Raw genomic sequence first — 23,162 nt, forward strand, 5'->3', positions numbered from 1 at the left:
TAATAAAACCTATTTTAACCTCATTGAGTAATTACATGGTAGTAACAGCCATTTTATTCAACAAAGACCCTGACAAATAAATGAAGATAAAAACAGAATTGAGACATTTAAAAGAAATCTCTCTTATTTTGCCAGTTTTTCTCCCTCTGTTTTTTTTTTTTGTTTGTTTTGTTATACAGTCACAGACAATCTTTGCATAGTTGTGGATTTAAGAGCAAAATGAGCATTCTGGGATGGAGGTAGTGTATGTGATGAGGTGGACAGACAGGGCAGATAGAGGCAGATGGTAAGGTGAGGTGTGAACCTGGAGAGAAGCACAGATGGAGGATGAGTCATGTGACTCCTGTTTGGAGTGGCAGGCAGGGACTTGGACGGAGCCCAGGACCATAACCATGACACAGGAATACCTTCATCTGTGATTATCTGCAGAAACCTACTACTAAATAGTACATATTCATGAAATGAGGAGATGCTGTGATGTGACCTCATACAACCAGTGTTAAAAAATGGCACTTATCCAAATCAATTCTTTTTCAAAATGTGGTCTGGTTAAAGTCCACGCTAGAGAAACTGTTAAGGGTACATTTAGAATCCCTGATTGTCAGAAAATGTATGAAACTTTGTCACGATATTACAAGATGGCCTGATTACTGCCACATTAAATCTACCCTTGGTCTGAGTTCAGTTCGGCCCCATTCCAGCTATGATATATGTGGCTCTGACTGCTATCACCCTCTTGATTTCAATTTGTTGTATGGCACCATTCCAAGTCATTTCACCGCACTTATTGAAAGCATAGCTGACATTATTTATTACAATGTGGTAACAGGTCGAGCTCATCTCTCTGATGGTTTGTCACCCGTCTGAATACAGTATCAGCTGCACTACTGAGGCTACGGAGTTGAAAATATGTGAGTGAATTAGCAAAACTCCAGTGAAAACTACAGCAGATTTGTTTTTCTTCCAGACTTTTATGCTGAGTGGGTGCTCTTAATACAATCTGACTGATGCATGAGTTTAATCTTAACCTAAAAAGATTCATATAATACTTTTTTGTCTCTTTTAAATTATCTGAATACATCCTTTAACTCTGGTACTGAGTGTGCTGAAGGCCTTTATTGGCACATACGAGGTTTAACCAGCCCGCAGGGTTTTTTGTTGTTGGTTTTTTTTTTTTTTTTTTGGCTGATGCGACTTCTCAATCACAATGTCTTCAGGTATCAAGTTATACAAAACAAATGCTATTCTTATTCTTCTCAAAGGACAGTTTTTGTCTCTTTCACTCTCATCTCATGCAATAAGATCTACATAAGGATGCAGGATGCAGTTCTTGTTGTGGTCTAATACCTCTGTGGTACATCTAAAAACAGTGTTCCTTCTTTACTAAAAGGCAGGCAGAACTCTCGAATGCAGTCCAAAACTTGTCGAGGGCCAAAAAAGCCGTGATGCATCTCCAGGCCATTGACACTAGTTCGTTGTAGACTCCCATTCTGACATCGAACTGTGTCAGATCCAAGATGTAACATCCTCTCTGGCTTGTTATAATGGTCCGCTTAAATCTTTCAAGAATAATGAGCTATTGGCATCTTCAGCGCAGGGAAACCATCAGTCCTCTAATCTCTGATGGGCTTCACAACTTCACCAATTGCATCCCCCACTCTTCTGCAAGAGGGAACGATTATACTTTTGTCTGTGGAACCATCCAAGCCTCCTATTTTGGCGGTATGACCACTAGTGGTGCCCCTCTCCGTGGCCTCCACATTAGCACTTGGGCGTCGTTGGCGTTCGGCCTCCCCAGCGCGTTGGGAGGAATGGGCTCCTGGTAGTTGAGGATGTGCGGTTGCTCCTGGTAGGGACGACCCACCAATGAGGCCCGTGAGCCCAGAGGCATGTCTGGGTCCACGGCGATGTCCACCCGCATCCGCCACCGCACCGTCTGCAACACGATACGCTCCTGGAAGAAGAGAGAGGCATAAAGTTAATATCGTCAATACTGTATATGTGATACTGTACTGTGTGTATGAACGATGCCGTCTATTTTAAGTGCATGAAGAGTTAATTGTGCATTATATTGTTCACTATTAAAAGATGCTTACTTAATGTGCATCATAATAAATCATTATATATTATTTTTCACAGACAAATGTTTCAATGCCATTTTTACTTCATTAAAATATGAATTTCTACATTTTCTAAAAAAACAAAGACAGGTGTGCTCTGCTTCTATTCTTAACTGGTGAACCACCAATGCGTAAAAGTACTTTCTCTATGATAGCCTGGAGGGAAGGAAGGAATATAACTCTTTTACAGAGACAATGAATAAATACTGTGTGCATTTTGATACACAGTTTAAGCTAGACTGACTTTTTTTATTCAGGAGAGTTGAAGGCAATGACGTGATACTTTGCAACTTTACACCAGAAAGGAAAGTGAAGGAAGAGCAAATTACATCACAGTCAGTCTGTGTGTAATGCAAGTTTTTGAAGATGTAAAGCTGATGTTTTTCACTCAAACCGAACAGCATATATCAGCATGAATGTGTCTTTAGGGTGTAAAAACCTCTCAATAGTTTTATGCATAAGGGAACAAACAGCTTCATCTAAATGAGTGGCAGGTCTGCTGTTGCTCTGCGTTTTTGTCCTACCTTGGTGATAGAGTTCATGGCCACCAGCCAGGTGATGAAGCTCTGGTCCCTGGTGATGTGGGTCAGCATGGGGGTGTTGCTGTTGCTGATGGGCACAGCCCACGTCACGCTGGGGTAAAAGTTGTCGTTCATGCTGACCGTCAGGCGGGACGGTTTGGACGTTGGGCCAGTCAGGGTGACCGTCTCAGTGGTGTTGCCGTACCAGGGGTAGCTGACTCCATCTGAGTCGCTGATGGCCTTGACCCGACCCTCTCTCAGCTCTGGTAACTCCCAGCTGGACCTGCGGCAGTGGACGGAGGAGGACAGAGAGAAAGAGAGGGGATGAGGGGGTTATTTTTGGCAGCGCCAGGTGCAGGATTGTGGTCTAGATGTTCTGAGTATGTGACAGGGTGAAAGAAAAAGAAAGAGGTGTGCACATCCAAACACCTTCCCAGACACACACATACTGAGCTCAGTGAGGGCCGAAAAGGCTAAGTCCTGATGATATCTTCCACACACTTACATGCCAATATCACCATAGGTGTTGTAGAACTCCATCTGGGTGCAAGCTTGGATCCAGCCCACCACCCAGGTTTCGTTTCGGGGCACTGGCGGCATCACTACTCCTGCTGAGGCCCTGAAGTAAGGCGTCTTGTAACGGAGCACAATTGGTGAGTTCTCCTCAATGATGGTGGGACACTGGTCGATAGAGGCTGACACCTCATACACCACAATGTTCTCCCGTCTGATGCGGGGCTTGCATGCGATGCTCTGAATACAGCCCATAGTGCAGGCGACAAGCAAAATGAGCAAAACCAGAGAAGAAGGGAGCAAATGATACCTGGCCAGTATGCACATCAGTCCCCTCCGGGTTCCACCCTTGCCTGAAGAGCAGATCAATCTTTTAATATCCCATCATCACTGCTTGTTTGGGAGGAAAAAGGAGGACAAAATGATGGGAAGTAACACAGTCACCAATCATCAAACATAAAAGCGTCCACCAGCATATTTTCGGGATGATATGGAGGTGAGAGCGCAGTGGGGGACTGGAGGCGAAGTATCACAGATCTCTGCAGCCTCCTCCCCCCGGTCTGCCTGCTGACTGCCGCACTGCCCTTGGCGCTCGTCCCCAGAAACTGCAATCCGGCCTCCCCTGGGCTGCTGCTGCTTCTCCGCCGCGCGTCCGGAGGCTCCTCTGTTCCTTGTCGAGTCCACACGTCCGGCTGCACGTCGGTGCCCCTTGATCCTGCTGCTCTGCTCCCGGCTCTGAGCTGTCATGTCAAGTGGCGACAGGGCAGCCAGGTGCGTCAGAGGAGGGGGGCTGGATGCCTTTTGTTCGCTTGGCTTTCCTGCGTTAGCCCTACATTCGCGCGGCGCCCTCAAAAGATAAAACCAGGCTCTTCATCACTTTGACCTACATGAGAAGAAGATTCATCAAACGAGCGAGAAAAGTGTCTTGTGGAGGAGCGACAACAGGGCTGTAGCGGGCTATTTTAATGTGTGCTTCCATTCTCGGGGATGCATGAATGGTGCATCATGAATGGAGGCAGCGGAGCGGCATAAACAGTGCAGAAAACAGTGACTATACCCCGCCGTCTCTCCGGTTAGCCGTCTCATCGTCTTGACTCGTCGAGCTTTGGAGCATCACGGACCGGAGAGCATCCTCTTCCAGCCGCGGTTCGCCTCGCTCGGCTTGGGGGTGCTGATGCTGGTGATGGAGAGGCAGGGGAGGGGCGTCACCCGACCTCTGCACTGTAAAAAATAACAAGTGTATGCAGGCGTGGCTAGAGGCCTACGTCACGACCGTGCGACGCTCCTATTGGTCAGTGAAGTCGATAGCGGATGTAGTGTCGCTGAGCTCACCGACTTCCTACCACTGACACTGACACGCATCCACCGGCCAGCTCTGCTCGTTGCTTTCTGTCCCGCCGCCGCCGCCTGTTCACGTCTGTAGGGAGGCGCCGCTGGTTTATGATCGGCCGTGTGTTCGGCACCGTGTCTCAGAGGGTGTGCAGCTTGTATAACCAGGTGTCGCTGATGATGAAGCCGCAGGTTGTGTTCGTGTTGGGCGGGCCGGGCGCCGGCAAAGGCACCCAGTGCGCCAGGATCGTGGAGGTAAGCAGCGAGAGAAAGGACAATGAAAAACAGCCGTCTCTGAAAGCGTGTAGTATCATATACACAGTATTTGGTGGATTTCAGGGTGCTTGTTCTTTTTATTAGCCTTCTTTTTTATGAGGTAATATCTAAATGTCGTTAGCTTCCGGTTGTCCTCTAAAAATGAACATAGCCAGCGAGCTAGTTAGTTAGCCACACAGGGTAACATACTGCATATACTAGCCTGTGTTGGCATGTAGAGGCTGCAAAGCACAATTTAAATGTTTTTCATCAGAATAATGAGAAATCTTCATGTCTGAAAATGTTCATCTACCGTTAAATTTTGTCTGAATGAGCGTAATGTCCTGCCTGTGAGCTACACAGAGTGAAAACAGCCAGCAGGAGATATCCTATTGACATCTGCTCCATGTTGTAACCTTATCATTGACTTATCTATGCTATGAGTTATGTAATGGTCAGTGTAAGTCTGGACAAATAGAACAAGCGGAAACAGTTGGTGATGAAGACCTTTATTCGCTGATGAACTTCTACCCTGATCATCCCATACAAGTGTTACAGGATTAAGGGTCAACACACTTCCACTGATATTATTCACCTCAACTTAGACTGTAAAATTATAAATACTTATAAACCTATAAACTTTTCATTACTGACATGCCATCAAGGCTCTGTGAATGACTGCAGTAACATCTGTTATGATGTTATTGATAATTAAACTTAAATCAAAGGTGAATCAGTCCAGCAGTTAAGATGTCTTGTATGTTGTATGGTGAGCTTTCTCTAATGTATAATTAATTTGTTCACTGACTTGTGCACCATCTTGGAAAAGCAGCAAGTCTTTGACTCAGAGAGTTTCTGTAAGGGAGACTTTATGACTACTTCTGTTCATGGGTGTTGGCTGCTGTGCTTCAAGTGTGGTGGTTAGGCTTGAATGGCAGCTATGTATAGACACTCCTTTCATTCAGTACACAAGGACGGACTTCTTCCTGGACTGTGAGTGAGAAGGATTTAGCCTGTCTGCAAAGTTTTAGTAGAAAACTACAAACCTTCTTTAAATAACTCTCACTCTTTTCTCAGCAGTAATTGACTCTTGATGAGTAGGTAGACTCATCACATTCAAAAAAAAAAAAAGTCCTTTCATTTGTCTCTCAGAACTACAACTACACCCATCTGTCAGCGGGGGACTTGCTGAGGGCAGAGCGAGCTAGAGAGGGCTCAGAGTTTGGACAGCTCATTGCCAACTACATCAAGGAAGGCAAAATTGTCCCTGTGGAGATCACCATCAACTTACTCAAAAAGGTATTTACCAAATATGGGCTGTGAATCAGGATTTTGGTTGCCTAGCGAGAGGCAACTCCTGATTCGTCTGTCAGGAGTCAGACTATTTACTCAGGACCTGTGTGCAACTCCAGTTTCATTTCCAGGACCTGAGCAGATCATTTTATGCTGGAACTAACTTGAAAAATTTTCACAAAAATGTATTGAATTTTATTCTGCTCTCAGGCAGAACCTCTTTCGTTTAGTGCAGAAACAACAAAGTCAATTTACAGCATATTTAATAGTGACAATCAACACATTTTTTAAAGTAATTTTTAAGGTAAACAAAACATTTGCTTCTCCTAGCGTCACAAATGTGAGGATTTTCTTTTTTTTTTTCTTTTACATTTAGATGAAAATGTTTTGGATTTTGGTCAGATGACTCTGGTAACTTGTGATTGATTTTTGGCATGTTGATCTTTTTATAATGATTATAAAAGAGACAAATCATTATTTTCTGCTCCACTTTTTGTTTTTGACAAAACAATTGATATAATCAGTCACAGTTCAAAACCATGTGCAACATGGATCAATGCAAATGTTTGAATTTCGATATGACGTCAATGTGTTTTGAAATAGTTTTCTATTTGTTTATGTTTGTCAGCATGATAAGAGAGCTTGATTTCATGCAGACACATAGGAAGCATTTTGAATAAGGTTTGCGTGTCACTGCTCCTTTTAATTGGTTTGTCTAAATATCTGAAAACAGGTCCTTGTTTGTCATTCGAATAAACAGCTTTGGCAGTAAAATCACATCAAAAGACACATTTTTTTCCAATTTCGTTTTTGTTCCTGCTCTTTAAGGCAATGGAGGAGACCATGCAGCAAGATGAGAAAAAGTTCCGTTTCCTCATAGACGGTTTCCCCCGCAACGAGGACAACCTTCAGGGCTGGAACACTGTTATGGATGAGAAAGCAGATGTCAAATTTGTGCTTTTCTTTGATTGTGGCAATGAGGTACGTCATGGAAACCCTTTGAGCTTTTATTAGATACATGCAGAGTACTGAGCTGATCTCCTGGGAGCTGTTTTACACTGAGGACATGATCTCTGTCTTCCCTGTCCACAGGTTTGCATCAACAGATGTCTAGAAAGAGGGAAGAGCAGTGGACGCACAGATGACAACAGGGAAAGCCTGGAGAAAAGGTACAGTCCTGAACCAAAGCCAAAACACTCGATTTTAACAGTATTGATTTTAGAACACACTTTGCTTTTGAACAAGTAGTATCTGCAAAAATGTACTGCTGATTTTGACCATTTAATGATTTCGTATACTGATTTTCTTCTCATAACAAAGTACAACAAGCCTATCTGATCAGTATAGATTTCTGCGACCCATTTAGCTGACTGTTGGATGCCTTCATGTGTGTTTTTGACCTAATTTATGAGTCCTTTGAGTCCCCTGTGTCATCTGACCCCAATAACCAGGCATCTCTTTCTTTGATGCAGAATCCAAACCTACCTGCAGTCTACACGACCAATCATTGAGCTGTATGAAAAACTCGGCAAGGTGCGCACTGTAGACGCCTCTCGTTCTGTGGATGAGGTGAGTAAATGTCATGACATGACATGAACAGCTATAAATATCACCCATAGATCTCTGAAGGGACATTTTGGGTGGAGGTGAAATAAGAAAGTGACAACTACCACAGCTGAGTTTGATAGGTCGAAAAACGGGTCAATCAAAGCAAAAAAAAAAAAAACTCTTAAAGTATGATGTTAACAAATGAAATAATTGAAACCCAAATGTCATGAAGAAATAGTTTGACTTGAAGGGTGATGTGAGTGGCTTCCCGCCAATTTACACAGTCTGATAATCGTTTTTTGACACCAGCTTCTAGTAGCAGTTGGAAGAAGTAGAGCTTAACCCCGTGTCTAGACAGCAAACATAGCGTGAGCAGCACATCAGCAGAGCAGTAGCGGCAGCGAGTGCTCCATCTGTGTATCTACACTGGAGGCGTTCAGGTGCAGTGTTGAGCGTAGGTCACCTGTGTTGGAAGCGCTCAGAGCCCAAAACATATGACTGTAGTGATGCGCATAAATCGGAGGAAAATAGACTTGATTTGTAAATGAACGCTTCAGGTTGGGGTTACGCCCGTGAGACGTGGCATACCTGCACGGAGCCAATGCAGACAGTTCAATAGATTAAAATGAGAGCGTATCTGTTGTGTCTGACATGCGTGTAATAAACGCGTCTGACACACAGGCTGTCTAGACATGGGGTAAGGCAGTTCCACATTGGCTTGAAGACTTGAGTCGTGGTGTGAGAGATTTCAGTGAAAACAGCCCAAATAATAAAAAAACACAAAAAAGAAGGATTAGTTTATCAGATTGCAATTTGTCCAGTCCTATATTAGAGGAGGAAACTGAGTCACTGTCACATGACTGAATGTGGAAATCCTTCAGTTGGGCAGAGGGGAAAACCTCCCCAGATGGAGTTAGAGGCACAGTTCACCTGATGGCCACTAGATGCTGTCTTTAAAACAGTAACTCAAACTTTATAGAGGTGGACTGGAAAACTGGAGTCAGTAAAGTTTTCAGCAGAAAAATATGCCTCAATTTTAAGTGCCAGCCAAACTGCTTTAAAATTCAGATATTGTGGCGCTACCAAAAAAGTAATCCATTACCTCAGAAACAAGGATGGCATCAAAGACGCTACGTTGTTGTGCCGTCACAGAGCACAGACGACAGCTGGCTGACAGACCAGTTTTGTTTTTGTTTTTTACAATCTGGGTGTGATTTAGAGGTTTTGGTCGTCATTCCTACCATTAATTGCTGGCATTGCTGAGATCTGGGGACAATGTGACTCTGTGCTTTAGGAAAAGCAGCAACACGTCAGGTTTCTCCGTTCTTTCCTTCATTCTTTCCTTCCCTCCCTTCTTTTTGTTTCTTCCCTTGGATGTTGGACTTGGACTTTCACTGTGCAGAATGATTTATATGCAGAGTTTCACACTAGAAGGTTGTTTTCACATTCATCTGCTGAAGGAGGAAAGTTTCTCTGTGCTCACATTAAATCTGAGTTTAAGTCGTGCACCTATGAGCATGATTTGTGACATCACAACTAATTTGGAAGCTAATCATGGTCCAAAATGCAACTTCACAAGTGTGTGATGTAAAATCTTGAAGCCTCCAGTGCACATAAACTGAGAATTGACTTTCCGGTGAAGTAGGAGGCATCTTGTCTCTAGATTTTTCAATATTTTTATAGTTTAAAACATGCCTGAAGGGAATTTTTAAGCAAATACAAAATTTAATTTTACTGGAAGTGAAAACTGAGGCAGATACTAAAATTATTACCCAAACTCATAGTTGTAAAGATCCATTAGATTTTGAGAAACTTCCTAGTTTAACATTCACCTCACATAGTTTTCAGTCTTGTATGCGCATTCACACATTTAATTGGATGATCATGATCATTTTCAGTATTTCCATTTATTTTTTCACTTCCAGATGGGTACTTTAAATTATATCCTTCAACTGGGAATTCAATTAAAACCTGTGATTATCTCATCACTGGCGTTTTTTTGCCCTGTTGGAGTCCGTTGTGTGCCAGCTGTTTGTAGCATCACCACCGTCTTAGATCTCAGCAATGAAGCTAATGAGTAAAATATTATAACCAGTATGAGTGATACTATGAGATATAAATATGTGCTGCACCTCAGGTACTTAGAGTTGTGAAATTACTCAGCTGGAAATGAAATGTAGACCCAGTTTCTTTGAGTCACGACAAGCCAAAGTACACTCGCCTGTTTTTCTCTTCCAGGTGTTTGCTGATGTGAAAGCCATCCTAGACAAAGAGGGTTGAATTTCTCCAGCTGCCAACAACATTCATTTTACCTTTTAGTTTTTCTTTTTATCAACTGCAAGTACACTATAATAAGTTTATATGTCCATCCATATGACTTTTTACTTTTGGTTACTTTTTTTGTTGTTGTTTTCCATCTCTTTTGTAAATGCTGTTTGTTTGTGAGTGTGTGTACAATATGTATTGGTGTGAATGAGAAGTAGAGATGCCTAGCAGCTACTTGTGATTAACTAGTTTATGTTCTGAAGAGCTCACAGCTCATGTACACAGTTATTCATCATAGTTTGAGGCCTTTGCGTAGGAACATCATTTTGTTAGCTTTAGAGAGACACTTTGTTGGTAAATCAAAGACACCCGTAGTACTGGAAGTCTGTACAAAAATGGTATATATCACTAATGTCTTCAGAGTATCATGTCATTGGAAGCAGACATACTGTAACGCTTCAGACCAAATAGTTGTTTGACCTGATGACAACAGACTGGGATCCATGTCAGACTTCAACAGCCAATAGCCTGTCTGGCATTCAAATAAAATGCATAAAACAACAGCCTCATATTTAATGGACAGTGACCAGACCAACCAGTCCAAGTTGCTTTTGTGCCGTTTAGAGTCATCAGGTTTACACTGTTTCTGTGGCTCATTCTTCATTGATTATTTTAATCTGTATCAGAACACCTCCATGTGCTTCATCACAGCTATGACACCAGGGACTAGTCATAGAGAAAACACAGAGAGGTCAAAATGAACGTTTTGTTAAATCTGTACTGTATCTGCTTGAAGGAAGAGGATAAAACTGAAAAGTAAACGCACTGATTTTTGTTTTGCTCAATGTTCTTTCAATGTCTTTCTTTAATAGTATTTGGGAAGATTTTTTTCTTGTAGTTATTTGCTTCTGTTTATCTTATTATACGTATAATACAGTAGTATATTACTTAACAAGACTTGGATAAATTTACTGCTGAAGATTTTTCAAATTCACAAAACCTCGTGGATCAGCCAGAAGAGGGCGCCTGACATCACAGAAGTTGAGTTCCAGTTTCATTCATTCATGCTGAGTTGGGATTTATGTAGGATGAAAAATAAATAAATGCTACAACAAGTATATTTTAATCAATAAATCAAATAATAAATATATAAATAAAAGCTGAAATAAAACCAAAATACCAACATGTAATAAAATAAAGGAACAAATAAATGTTGATAATTAGCAGCAACTTGGGATCAACTAGTTCAGAACTAATTTGAAGAATGAATCCATACAAGTGAACATCAGTGTAGTTGAACTACACAGCGAGATCTTATTCATACCATCTATAAGAATTTTAAAAATACCTGTGTAATGGTTTCTGTCCTACAGATAACCGATACCCCCTGCCGGTGTAAGGCACCGACAGACGGCTGTCCTCTACCTCTGACCTAAGTATTGAACGTAGTTCCCAAAATCTACACACACGACCATCCTAGTCTTGCTTAGGGAACCAGAATTCAGCCTGTCTATTTCTGCTGAGAACCGCGCGAAAAATAGAACCCGAGAAAATAGAATCGAATCTCTAGATGAAGCGACGCAGCAGCCTCGCGTCAGGCGCGCGGGGTAACCCTGGGCCACGCTGGATGCGTGAGCAGCGCGTGTGCGTCGCGGAACCTCTTGCTTTTCATTTCGGCGCCCATGTTAACAGGGCTCACACTGCCCGCGTGAGACGCGCGCTTCATCTAGAGATTCAAAGTCTCGCCTATTTTTTCCGCGTGACGCGCGCGGTTCTCAGCAGAAATGGACAGGGAAAACGAGAAAGATAGTGCTGCCAGTGGCAGAAGCGCCGCAGCAGACACGCTTCCAGTGTGGACGCTGCAAGCGTGAGAGACGCAGCAGTTCAGCGACACACACGCACACGCGCTGCTCACCCATCCAGTGTGTCCCAGGCGTAACAGTTAGCCAATTAGACTCCTAATTATAAACCCTCAACCCAATATTGTACTGGAATCCTACCTCTAACACATGTACAACTGTATATTAGCATTAGTCACTGAACCTGAACCATTATTACACTATCATTTAATACACACCACTAATTTTTAACTTAACAGGAGTCAATAATTTTTTAATCTAATCAATTTCAAAAACTACTGTCAGTCTATCCCAAGGGAGGCGTCTTTTCTTACCTTAAAGGAACACCAGAGAACCTCAGAGATGTGCATGAGTTAGGAACTTTGGTTGGAGTGTGTAAGAATACAAACCAGTTTTATTTGGTTTTACAAAGCAAGCGATCTAAAACTACGAAAATAGTAAAATACAAAAAACAAAAATTAAAGAGAGTCTCTAGGGGATCTCTTACAAGGAAAAAGCCTCCTCCTCTTCTCCCAAGGAATCCAGGATCCTCGCCCTTTTCTGCACATCTCTAGGCTTTACTTTTTATATCTCTGCAACCTCCTCATTTTAATATTACCACATAGCATCTATCTACAAAACATCCGACAAGTTCATACTGATGTTAGCATGACTTTGCACAAACTAGTGAGCTTTACCTCATCTGTCACTTACATCTGAGTACAAGGAACTTTTGAACTTCTTCTTTTTCTCTTTTTTTCTTTTGAGGTTGTTATCAAAGAATTTCTGCAAGATGCCTGAGCACAGCTCCTGAATTGCCTCTGAATTTCAGGTGGTTGCCTAAGTTTTGTGGTGTTTATTTGTATTTGCATAAACATTCTCGAGGGTTCAGTTCCCATTAAGTACACGTTGCACAAGGTGTGCAAATTCCTCAGAAACTGGTGCAACACATCAAGTCATGTTAATTTGTCTCCAATTTTAATTAAATAAAATAGTTAAAAGTAGGCCTGAATAGAGTTTGTCTCGGCCACATATAGTGGAATTTTCAACACCTGCCATCTTTTCTTCCTCATGCCATCACCTGATTCCACTTTATCCATGTTTGCTTATTGATTCGCTGCAGGTCTGGATACCCACCTAGCTTAAACATTTTGGACAAGGCGGGATATCACTGAAATTAGGTTTCTGCAAAGATACACAAATGATGAAAAGTGTGGAAAAGCTCATTTTTACCATAACAGTCCAATCAGAACTAGGCAACACAAAGGTTGTCTGTGTAATACTTTCATACATTAAAGCATCCAGGTCAGATTTACCTGCATTATCACAACACATCAGTGTGCCTACTTTTTACATGTAAGGTCATGAATATGAATATGAATAATGGACACCACTCTTGCAATGTATGCTACATAATATACATTTTATTTTCATGTCATATATATATATATCATATATATATAATCTGCAGTTACAAAGACATTTGCTGACATACTACTAATATTCCTGAGCATTTTTTAGCTTGAGGCCTGGTGTATCTGCATTTTAAGAGCTACACACAACAATGATCAGCTTTCGCAACGACAGCATCTGACATGCATACACATGACAACAGGACAATGTACCAAATGTGAAATACATCACAAAAGCAGTTCATAAGTACAGGGGCTTTCATATTGACAAACTTATAAGGTATTAATAGTTAGTCTGGGAGGAGAGCCAATAGAAAAGTGTGAATGTAAGGCACTATGAATATACTGGTTCGTACGAGTGCACTATAATACATAAGGTTTGATAAAATACAATCCAAGTTTAATGATCCCCCTGGGGGAAACTGGATCATTGCAGCACCAAATGTGATAGAATACAGCAAAGAAAAGTTTGAATATAAATAAGAATATAGCAAGTGCCGGGCACAGGGTTTAACAAACTGTGTCAACACACTGTTTCAACATGTTGAGGACATTTTAAGAAATATTTGAATGAAAAGTATGAAAATATATGAATTACAGCATTATGAGTATGTGCAAAATACCAACAGGCCTAAAAATTATTGAAAAAAAAAAGAAAATATGTACACAGCAATTTTTTTAATGAATAACAATCTGTACATATACGTACAATACGTACCACAATCTATGAAATGGCAAAATAGCAAGCCCTTGTATGACTGACATTCAGTGAAGCTCACTGCACGTAAGAAAAACAAATGTAACGTGAATATATTCGTACTCTGCCAGCAGACGGCAATCTGAAAATATATATTATCTTATTTACAAAAAAGCCTGACGATTTCAAAGGACTAAATGTTACCACATTAGCGGGCAAATTCATACCAATATCAGAAGCAAAAAATGTAACAGTGATTCTCAATCTGAAAGAGAAAGAGGACTGTCCTTCAATGCTGACATTCTGCTAAGGAACCGTGAAATAGAGAAATACCTGCTCAAATTCACATTCAAAATGTACATTCTGTTGTTAGACATTCACAACGAAAACATAAACTTCTACAATCTTTGAAATACCAAAGAGCTTACATCAAGTAATGTGCATCATTTACAAATGCATAAAGGGCAAATATATATAATATTTATGTTTCTGTTCGTATTTAGAAAAAATAAAAGATCTTTTGACAGCATGGTGGCAGACGCAAAAAGAAAATGACACACAACCGGACTGCAGCAGGCTCAGCAGGAGTTCACCAGGCCCGCCAGTAGGTTGCTGGGAGTCCTGCGATACTGAGCCTTGGTGTTAGTGACGGCGCCGTGCTTCTGTCGGAGATGGAGTCTTAGCTGACTCTTGTGTCTGAAGTGGAGGTCACATTTTTCACACTGAAGAAAAAGAAGAAAATACCTCATTTAGAATAGCTTTTTTTTTTAAATGGACAGTTTCATCCCCCAACTCCATCTATTAGTTCATAGCTCTCTTGGATTACGACTCCAGACTCATAACTATTGATAGGCACATGGGTCATAGGGGAGAGAGGATTACTCTCTTTTTAGCCAGTAGTGGATAAGGAAGTGAGATTGACTAGGGAGCTTACATGATAAGGCTTCTCTCCGGTATGGATGCGCATGTGGCTCTTGAGTGTCTGAAGGTGGCGGAAGTGCGTTCCACAGATCTCACAAGGGTACGGCTTTTCTCCTGTGTGAATTAACACATGGGCACGAAGATGGGCCACCTGGAGGAAAAAATAATATTAAATACCTACACATAGAGGCAGCGGCTTGACATTTACATAGCTTTTTTTCCCCCCTTTTCTAAATAGGTATTGCTCTCACCTGGACAAATCTGGAACCGCATGTCTCACACTTGTATGGCTTCTCTCCAGAGTGGATGCGGGTATGGGTCTTGAGGTTGGCTGGTCGGTTGAATTGGGCACCGCAGATGTTGCAGCGGTATGGCTTTGCACCTACAAGTTTAGATACAGCAGGTGGGGCAATGAATAAATCAGTCACACCCACAATGTCGGTATAATGATACATCAAAAAGCTAACCGGGCATATTTAATCTTACCAGTGTGAACGGTCTTGTGGCTGGCCAGGTTGCCCTTGTAGCGGAAGGCAGCCTGGCAGCAGTCACACTTGTATGGCTTGTCACTGTGGACCTGGACCATGTGGTCTTTCAGGGAATCTTCCTCTGTGAATTTGGAGTCACAACCGCTGCAGAAAAAGGTGTTCTCTGTAGAAACACAGCAAAAACAATCAACGCCTGACTCAGTACACCTCTGTGGTTTTGTTTAAAATAATCCTGACAAATCATTTGTAGTAATTCAAATATATAACAGAACTTACCACAGCTGGAGGAGGAATACTCTGAGTGTAGTTTGTTGGTGTCCTCTCTGCTGTATGAGTCTGGAGAAAGGTGACCGGCCTCCAGGTGCTGAGGGCTGTCACAGCCGCAGGAGGAGCATCTGCGGTGGCTGCACAAAGGATGAAGACCACAGAGTTAACAGAAAGTTGACCTCTGCTCTTGAACCAATTTGCATTAAGTTCTACTTTACTGTTCTGACAATGAGATGTAGTTTTACCTGATGCTGCTGCAGGTGCTGCTGCTGCAACTGTCAACAGTCATGGGCATTTCTTCTCTGTGCTCGCTGGCTCCCTCCTCACCCTGGAGTTCATTGTGTCCACCTGCTCCACCACTCCTGCAGGGGCTGTGTGTGGGGGATCCGGCTTCAGCGCTGCATCTCTGAGCCTCCTTTTCTTCCTCATGAGGAGTTTGGTTCATAACGATGAATTTGTACTTCTTCCAGTTGCGGGCCTTGGTGTCTTTGGGGCAGTCCGAGGGTTGTTTGAGGCTCAGGGTCGCGTTTCTGCTGCTGCTGGACTCTGTGGGCGAGTTGGGCTGGCAGTCAGATCTGAGGGGGCTTTGAGGGCTACAAATCACACCTTTACTAAAACCTGGAGACAATCTAAGGCAGCTGGTTTGTGGGTGCTGAATGCTGTCTTCCTCCATGGGAGCGGCAGGCCCCTGAAGGCTCCCATGGGCTCCTGCCGGTCGGATAGTAGCGGTGGGAAAACTGGGGTGGGATGGCATGGGGTGGGAGATGATGGACTCATTGTGAGCCATGTTGGTGTTGGGTACCTGTGAGCATTGTTTCTGGGACAAAGCCCCTCCTCTGGGAAGGGCGCTGATCTTATGGGAACCTTCCAACTTCCCTGCAGGGATATGGAGGTCACCATACACATGATAGGAGCCAGAGGTGTTGATGCCCCTGAAAATATTGGGGATATAGCCCCTGTACTCCTGCAGAGAGGATGAGGTTGATGTGTGGTTGTTTCTAAAGTCTGGATCTTTTGTGTCGACAGACCTCAAAGCAGGGATTTCCTCAGCCAGATGTACTGAGTTGATCTGTACCTCTTCATTCTGCATATTCAGAGACTGATGCCTGGAGAAACATATGATTCAGTGTTATAACCTCCAACTCAGATCCTTTCCATGTTCACCTACACTTGTCACGTTTTCGGTTATCCTTACCTGGACTTGATGAACCTGTGGCAGGTGTCCGCCACATGTTCCATCTGGAGGTAGAGGGCTGCGTTCATGGTGCCCACTACGAGACTATCCATCAGGTTCAGACAAGATGTGTACATAAAGTCCAGCAGGATGGAGAAACTCTTGGGGTCCACTTTGGGGTCTAAGCTGATGGCACTAAGGTTTGCGTTCTCAGGATCCATGAACACAGAATAAAAGAAACCACTGTAAGAAAGAAAGCAAGAGAGAGGGATGTTTTAATAAACATCTGGACGGTGAATTCAACAGTTACGGGCAAAAAAAATATTGTTCATCACATCTGATGGTGGTGCATACCTGCAGGCCACCAAGATGGCTTTGTGAGCATGAAACTGTTGTCCTTCCACCTGAATGGTGACGTCAGTCAGGATGTTCCTGCTGCGGAGGCGGTTGAAGTTGAGCAGGACGTCGCCTGCATGGCGTGTGAATTGAATGCAGCCATCTGTAGTCATGGCCATGCTGTCAGAATCTGAGCGGGGGCAAAATTAATAAATTGTTTGTTCATTATCAATGACTAAAAAAGCTAAATGAGGGCAGACACAGAGAAGAGGTACACATTCTGTATGTTGACTGAGTGAAAACATAGGGGTGGTCACCTCTTGGGTAACTGTGAGCATAACTCAATCATATCCTCAGAAAAATATATTTAACTTAAGTTACATCTCATTACTACTAAATAATAATTGATGCACAATGAAAATGTATCTTCTGACAATATTCTGGTACACAGAAATCATCTTATATCCCAATAAGATATACAAGCAAAATCGCAATCTAAGCTTCAACTGGAATTTGAAAAATTAGCCAAGTAACACTTTTTATTTATTAAATAACACTCTTATTATATCATAAGATGATAAATACTCGTAGTATGTATATTACCATCCTCTAACACAAGCCACCTGCTCTAAGACCTTATAATCAAAACAAGCTTTGACCCCCAACACGTGTCTTGACTGTGTTTGAACAGCAGGCGGCGCCATTGCAACGAGAAAAGTAAAACGGACGTTCACCAAACCTTTTCAGCCATGCTTACTTCATATTTGGCCGTAACGACGTTGTTATTACACATGATCAGTTTTTTTTTTTGTTTTTACACAGTGTATTATTGAAAACGGTTATATTTTCTAAGTGAACCAACACCTATAGTTTATAACTTATTAGAACATGCTTCATTTTGAGACAACAATAAACCATAATACCGATAATACTTTTATAAACTAGACACAATCTGAACTTTGAAGTTGATATGGTCAGTCTGTCCGTGTCCCCGAGCAGTTTTACAGCCTCTCACAGGCCAGACTCCCGCTGGCAGCCTGCAGCCTGTCGGTTGTAAACGTGTTTGACGTTGAGCACATTCCGTCCTGGCTGCTCAGGCTCAGATTAGGTTGCCAGTACACAGAGAGGTTTCCTGTCCCCCGATATAAGTAGAACTCATCTCATTTAACTCATTAGTATTTACTCCCCTCCTGCTATTTATTCCTATTAGAGTTATTTCTAAGCCTCACATATTGGACTAAACTGAGACAGCGTGATTTCGTAGGATGTGATTTCGAGGAGTGGTCTTTTTCTTTTCTTTTCTTTTTTTTTTTTTTGTTCTTCTTTGCTGCGTAACTTCGTCTAAAAAAGCACCGAGCAGGCCGACACAAGCAAGTCCGTTCAAGTTCAGAAATAGTGATAGCTGTCATGTCTGGGGACTGTTTCCTAGTTTATTATGTTTTTAAAAATCGTTCGCTCGATGAAAACTGATGCTGGGAATCGTCTGCCATGCGTTAGATACATTTAGTAGATGAAAAGATTGTTTGGCGACAAAAAAAATGCGCAGAGAAAATTAGACTGAACCAGACAGACCGGTCCTATTGCGCCACTTTTGATAGCAGGTAAACAACTATGGTGTATCAAATATAAAAGCCTAAATAAAATAGCTATAACTAAATTAACTGCCGTCTGAGCTCAAGATTCACGTCGCAAAACAGCGCGTTGTTTTCACTCTAAAACCAGCTACTTGGAGCACAAGTGATACAATTAAATCTGCACACACACAGCCTACAGCCGCACTTCCGTCTGAAACACAGACTGCAGCTGTCAAAACCCAACTCTCATGATTTACATCTGCTAGTTCACTTCTAGCTGAAAGGAATCACAAATAAGTTAAAATGCTGAAAAAGAAATCCAGCCCCGGAGCATACGAGGTGGCCACATGAGCCTCCGCTACTTCACTAACACTTCTGACCCAATGCTGAGAAATAGGAAAGGAAAAAAAGTCACCTTGTAAAAGTTTCCTCGAAACTCTGTGCATCACCAGTTCTGAGAATCCAGTTCTAAGAAACACAGCAGCTCAATTCTCGGAATTTCAACAGAGGACCGTACCACTTCCCCCGGGGCGGGGGAGCCGCTCACCGCCGTCTGCCTCATTTTAACACTTTACTATAAATACGGTACAGTATAACACGTGGGTACTCAACAAACAATGGCCATTAAATTACCTTTGTAGGTTTAGTCTAAAATATTTGAAAGATTTTAGTTGTTAATTCGTAATTTTCCTGGGGTGACTTGATCTCCCCGCGTAGTGGATTAGTCCAAGTGCACGGTCAGCTGACCGAGTTATAAATACCGTGGGGAATATGAGAGCATGTTGTCGCTGTAAACCTGCCCGAGGTGCAACGAAGTGTCGAGAAAAGTCAGTCATCTCCTTTTTCTAATAATTAACAATTTGCTGTCCCACCCTCCTCTCCTCTACGTTTTAGTTACATGACTTTCCCGCCACATTGCCTGCCTTTGATTTTTTTTTCTTGAACCGAGAGACTGCATTTGCATGTCAAAGTTGCAATGATGATTTAAGTGTTTGCTTTGGCCAGGCGCCATGTGTTCAATCTGTTTAAGAAGAACAGAGGAAAGCAACACATTTCTGTCAATACTTAAAGCTGTGAGTAAGTTTTATATCAGTGTATGTTGGACTTTTTATGGGCCTTCACTGAAATTCTGCATACTGATCATTTATTATCTCATACAAAGCTGATCTAAGAGTTTATGTGTGGCCTTTTTTTGGATACAGAAACTGCTATTAAGCCCTATTTTGAATGTCAGATAGACTATAGATAGCAGTGCGTGTGTGTGTTTGTGCGTAAAGTCCTCAACTCTCCAATTGCAGTTGTCTGTGTTCCCACCACTTCCTGTCTCACATCACAGTTGTATATTAATCTGAGTAGGTGTAATAACGTACAAAGAAAATCCTGTGTACTTACCAATGAATGAGTCAACAAACCAGGTGGTAACTGCTCTTTAATGAAGAACTAACAAAAAGTTAAGTACACAATATAAACAAAATAATATCATGATAAGATAATTAAGAAGGGACTGCTGTATACTGAAGTATATTAATGAACCAGTGTGTAATGACGTGTTCCTGTATATCTCACCACTTTCTAAATTAATCTGTAAAGATTAAATGAGTCAGCTGCTAAGTGCCACAAAACCAGTGACAAATCACTATTCCCTTATTACACATCTTGTACTATATTGTTTCTCCTCACATAAAGAGCTGCATCAGTAGTTTTGTGAATCTGAGAGATGATAAAACTGTATATAATGATGACATTTCACTCACTCAGTATTAACATTTTCACTTTCGTCTAAGAGAGAAAACATTATTTATTTGTTACTTCTCCAAATGAAATGATCTTTGTGTTGGAATATGACTCATTAGTTGTGAGCGAGCACATTCAACATGATCATTTTTCCCTTTTTTCACCCTCTCCCGTCCAGTCAAATCTAAAGTTGTGTTTGAATATATAGAATTGCCTTCTGACGGCATCACCTTTCACTCTCACCAGTGAGCTGCATGCAGTGAGGCTTTGCTGAGCAAACATTCGGTCAGGTCGGACCGTTCAGTGGGAGGAAACTGAACTACAGTAATTGAGAACTAGAGCGAGTAATTGTGACCTTACTGAGGACTGTGCCCGTCACAGAAATAAAACCTTTAGACTTGATCGTAGACTGAGGATATGATGCACCGTTTTATGCACCGTTTTCATTTTTGCTTGCACTTGGCGCGTAAGATCTTATCCTCATTATCAACGGCAGTCTTCCTCATTCATATTTTAAAATGCTCTCATCAGCACTGCAAACAGCTCATAATCAATAAATCTCAATGAAAACTTGAATCTTGTAATGGACATCATCATGGTAAGGAGAGGGTAGATTATAAGCAACACATTACAATTTAAAAGTCACATTGTTATTCATTTTTGTCAACATTAAACACTACAAATTGTCTTAAATTGTTAACATAGTCTTGTATAAATATTATTTTACTGCTAACATGATCACCCATCATTCCACCCACACATAGAGCAGTGCAAAATAAGCATTTAGAGATTAAAAAAACAAAAAACAGCAAAGTTTCTGATTATTATCTTTGTATGCAGCAGGAAAGATTAACTCTGAAGACTGAATCTTTCCCCATGAAATAAATGTGAAGTGCAGCTCAACAGGTCTAAATTACAGCTGTTCAGGTGGCTATGGCAACAAAGAGGTCTATTTCTAGTTAATGTTTTCAGTCTAGATGTTTTTTCCCCTGCGGTTATCTTTAGTGGCCCAAGTTTCTGTGGGTTGTTCATCTTCACATCCTTTGAAAGAAGCGATGTTTTCTGGTCTGAATGAGAAGAGACAGAACGTTCAGTCAGTCAGAGAGCCTTGGCAGAAATTGAACATCTGATTTCCTGGTTTAGTTGTTTATTCACAGGCAAGAGGATGCATAGATTTGATAAGTCAGCCTTTTCCTTGCATATATCGTGCAGCATCTTTAACTTCACATCAGGGGTTTTGCTGCAGTGCAAGAGCAGATAAGCTTGAGCCGATCAGAAACACAGAAACTGCTGTATGAGGTAGATATCAGTACATTTAAGAATCTAATCAACATTAATTGCACAGACACAGTGCTTCTGTTTGTTTTTGCAGGATAAATGTCTGCCTTTTTCTGTTTTTCTTGCAAGGAAACCAGATTTTGCTTCACCACAAATACATGCCTCCACAACACCTCAATCTTGTGAAAGCTAGAAAAAAAAGTCTTGTTTTGCTACATAAAAGGGTTCATGTTGTGGAGCTTGCAGGAGACTGAATAAAAAAGTCAGGTCAAAGTCAAAGCATCAGAGGTTGAGATATCCTGACTTTTACTCTCTGGAATGGATCAAGTTTTCAGAAATACAATCCTGCATGTCCCATAACCCTGATTACATCATTATGTCATCATCAGGGTTATTTTCTAAAACTTTATATAGCTCCCACCAGAGTCGCAGACGACACATGATGAGTAAACTGATCTTCATGTGTAAAGGTTTGTGGAGTGTCCCTTTAAACTACAGGAACTGCAGGATGATCAACAACAAAACACGGTATTTGTTTGCGATTATGTGAGCCTGTTCTGTTTTGTCCCTATACATCCAATAGATGTCTTTTTTTAATTTTCTGCAAGGCTGCTCTGAAGAATGCATGTCATAAAAACAACACTGCATGGGATTTCACCAGCCAACCCTGGAACAAATATGCCGCTGCTCCTCTCTTGCTCGGCCAGTTAAAGAGCCTGTGCTATGTGTTAACAAGCGTTCCCAACCCCCCTCTCGTGAACTCAACTGACCCCAGGGCCAAGAAGCAGACGGATATCAACGTGCCTGTCCCAAAACATGACCCAGGCACATGGTTGCCTGACAGGGATCAAAGGTCACGTCGGTAAAATATGACTCTAAAACTAGTTCAGTCCTCACAGACACGCAGCCTGAGGGGGAAAAGAGGCAAGTATTCATTTTTGTCGAACCAGGAGCATGCACTTGAATTTGGGGAGTAGCGATCTTGCATGATCTATCTGTGCTTACATGCATTTTTAGACTACAGTCTTAAATTCTGTACCACCGAAAGGTAACAAACAGCTTGCTACGCTCAAAATGTGCAACACTTAAAATACCGCACTCATTTATTTATAGCACAAAGTTCAGTGTCATTTTTCAGCAGCTGTTGATGAAGTATACACTGCTCACAGCCCATGAAAGACTAACGTCTATGTGAGCTATATATTGAACTTTGAGCTACTTTCATGCTAACTGCGTAGGAATTACAGAAAGTATATATTTAAACTGCAGGTGTTATGCAGTCTTTGCGTAATAATTGTTGAACTTGAGAGGACCCTGGTGAGTGGAGCATACTGCAGTGTCAAACTGCCAATAATGTGTTTGTCCTACACAGATAAGGTGGGTCAGCTCTATATCTCTATGTTTAATCTAAGTGTGAATGCTGCTTGTGTGATTGTCTGACCATAAATTCTCAGGTCACTGACACACTAGCTGATAAAATAAATTTACCAAGTGTGCACAATCTGACGTAAAATACAACACGAGACACTGCAGAGTTCAAACAATGAGTCAGTTAGTTGATAAGTAAATCAACAGAAAATTAATCAGCAACTATTTTGA

General features: G+C 41.7%; 3 protein-coding genes across 4 annotated transcripts; 1 reads left to right on the forward strand and 2 right to left on the reverse strand.

Annotated features, from left to right (window-relative positions):
- Positions 1-36: 36 nt before the first annotated feature.
- On the reverse strand, positions 37-4,368 carry fam78ba (family with sequence similarity 78 member Ba). Its single transcript, XM_044367149.1, has 3 exons — positions 3,147-4,368; positions 2,645-2,924; positions 37-1,954 (listed from the first exon to the last, which is right to left on the reverse strand). The coding sequence occupies exons 1-3, from the start codon at positions 3,479-3,481 to the stop codon at positions 1,712-1,714; spliced, it is 858 nt and encodes a 285-aa protein (XP_044223084.1). The 5' UTR covers positions 3,482-4,368; the 3' UTR covers positions 37-1,711.
- A 121-nt stretch (positions 4,369-4,489) lies between these two features.
- On the forward strand, positions 4,490-10,689 carry cmpk (cytidylate kinase). The gene is made up of 6 exons (XM_044367150.1): positions 4,490-4,738; positions 5,891-6,037; positions 6,860-7,012; positions 7,124-7,200; positions 7,504-7,600; positions 9,818-10,689. The coding sequence occupies exons 1-6, from the start codon at positions 4,595-4,597 to the stop codon at positions 9,857-9,859; spliced, it is 660 nt and encodes a 219-aa protein (XP_044223085.1). The 5' UTR covers positions 4,490-4,594; the 3' UTR covers positions 9,860-10,689.
- A 3,068-nt stretch (positions 10,690-13,757) lies between these two features.
- Positions 13,758-19,069, reverse strand: LOC122993878 (B-cell CLL/lymphoma 6 member B protein-like). 2 transcript variants are annotated; one of them, XM_044368320.1, is made up of 9 exons: positions 18,967-19,069; positions 16,996-17,167; positions 16,663-16,884; positions 15,713-16,573; positions 15,477-15,604; positions 15,199-15,363; positions 14,964-15,094; positions 14,726-14,863; positions 13,758-14,513 (listed from the first exon to the last, which is right to left on the reverse strand). In XM_044368320.1, the coding sequence occupies exons 1-9, from the start codon at positions 18,995-18,997 to the stop codon at positions 14,370-14,372; spliced, it is 1,992 nt and encodes a 663-aa protein (XP_044224255.1). In that variant the 5' UTR covers positions 18,998-19,069; the 3' UTR covers positions 13,758-14,369. The 2 variants fall into 2 exon arrangements, with proteins under 2 accessions (XP_044224255.1, XP_044224256.1); XM_044368321.1 differs by lacking the exon at positions 18,967-19,069 and adding an exon at positions 17,295-18,917.
- Between the last annotated feature and the right edge of the window lie 4,093 nt (positions 19,070-23,162).

Source organism: Thunnus albacares, chromosome 12 (assembly GCF_914725855.1).
Source record: "Thunnus albacares chromosome 12, fThuAlb1.1, whole genome shotgun sequence".
Taxonomy (NCBI): Eukaryota; Metazoa; Chordata; class Actinopteri; order Scombriformes; family Scombridae; genus Thunnus; species Thunnus albacares.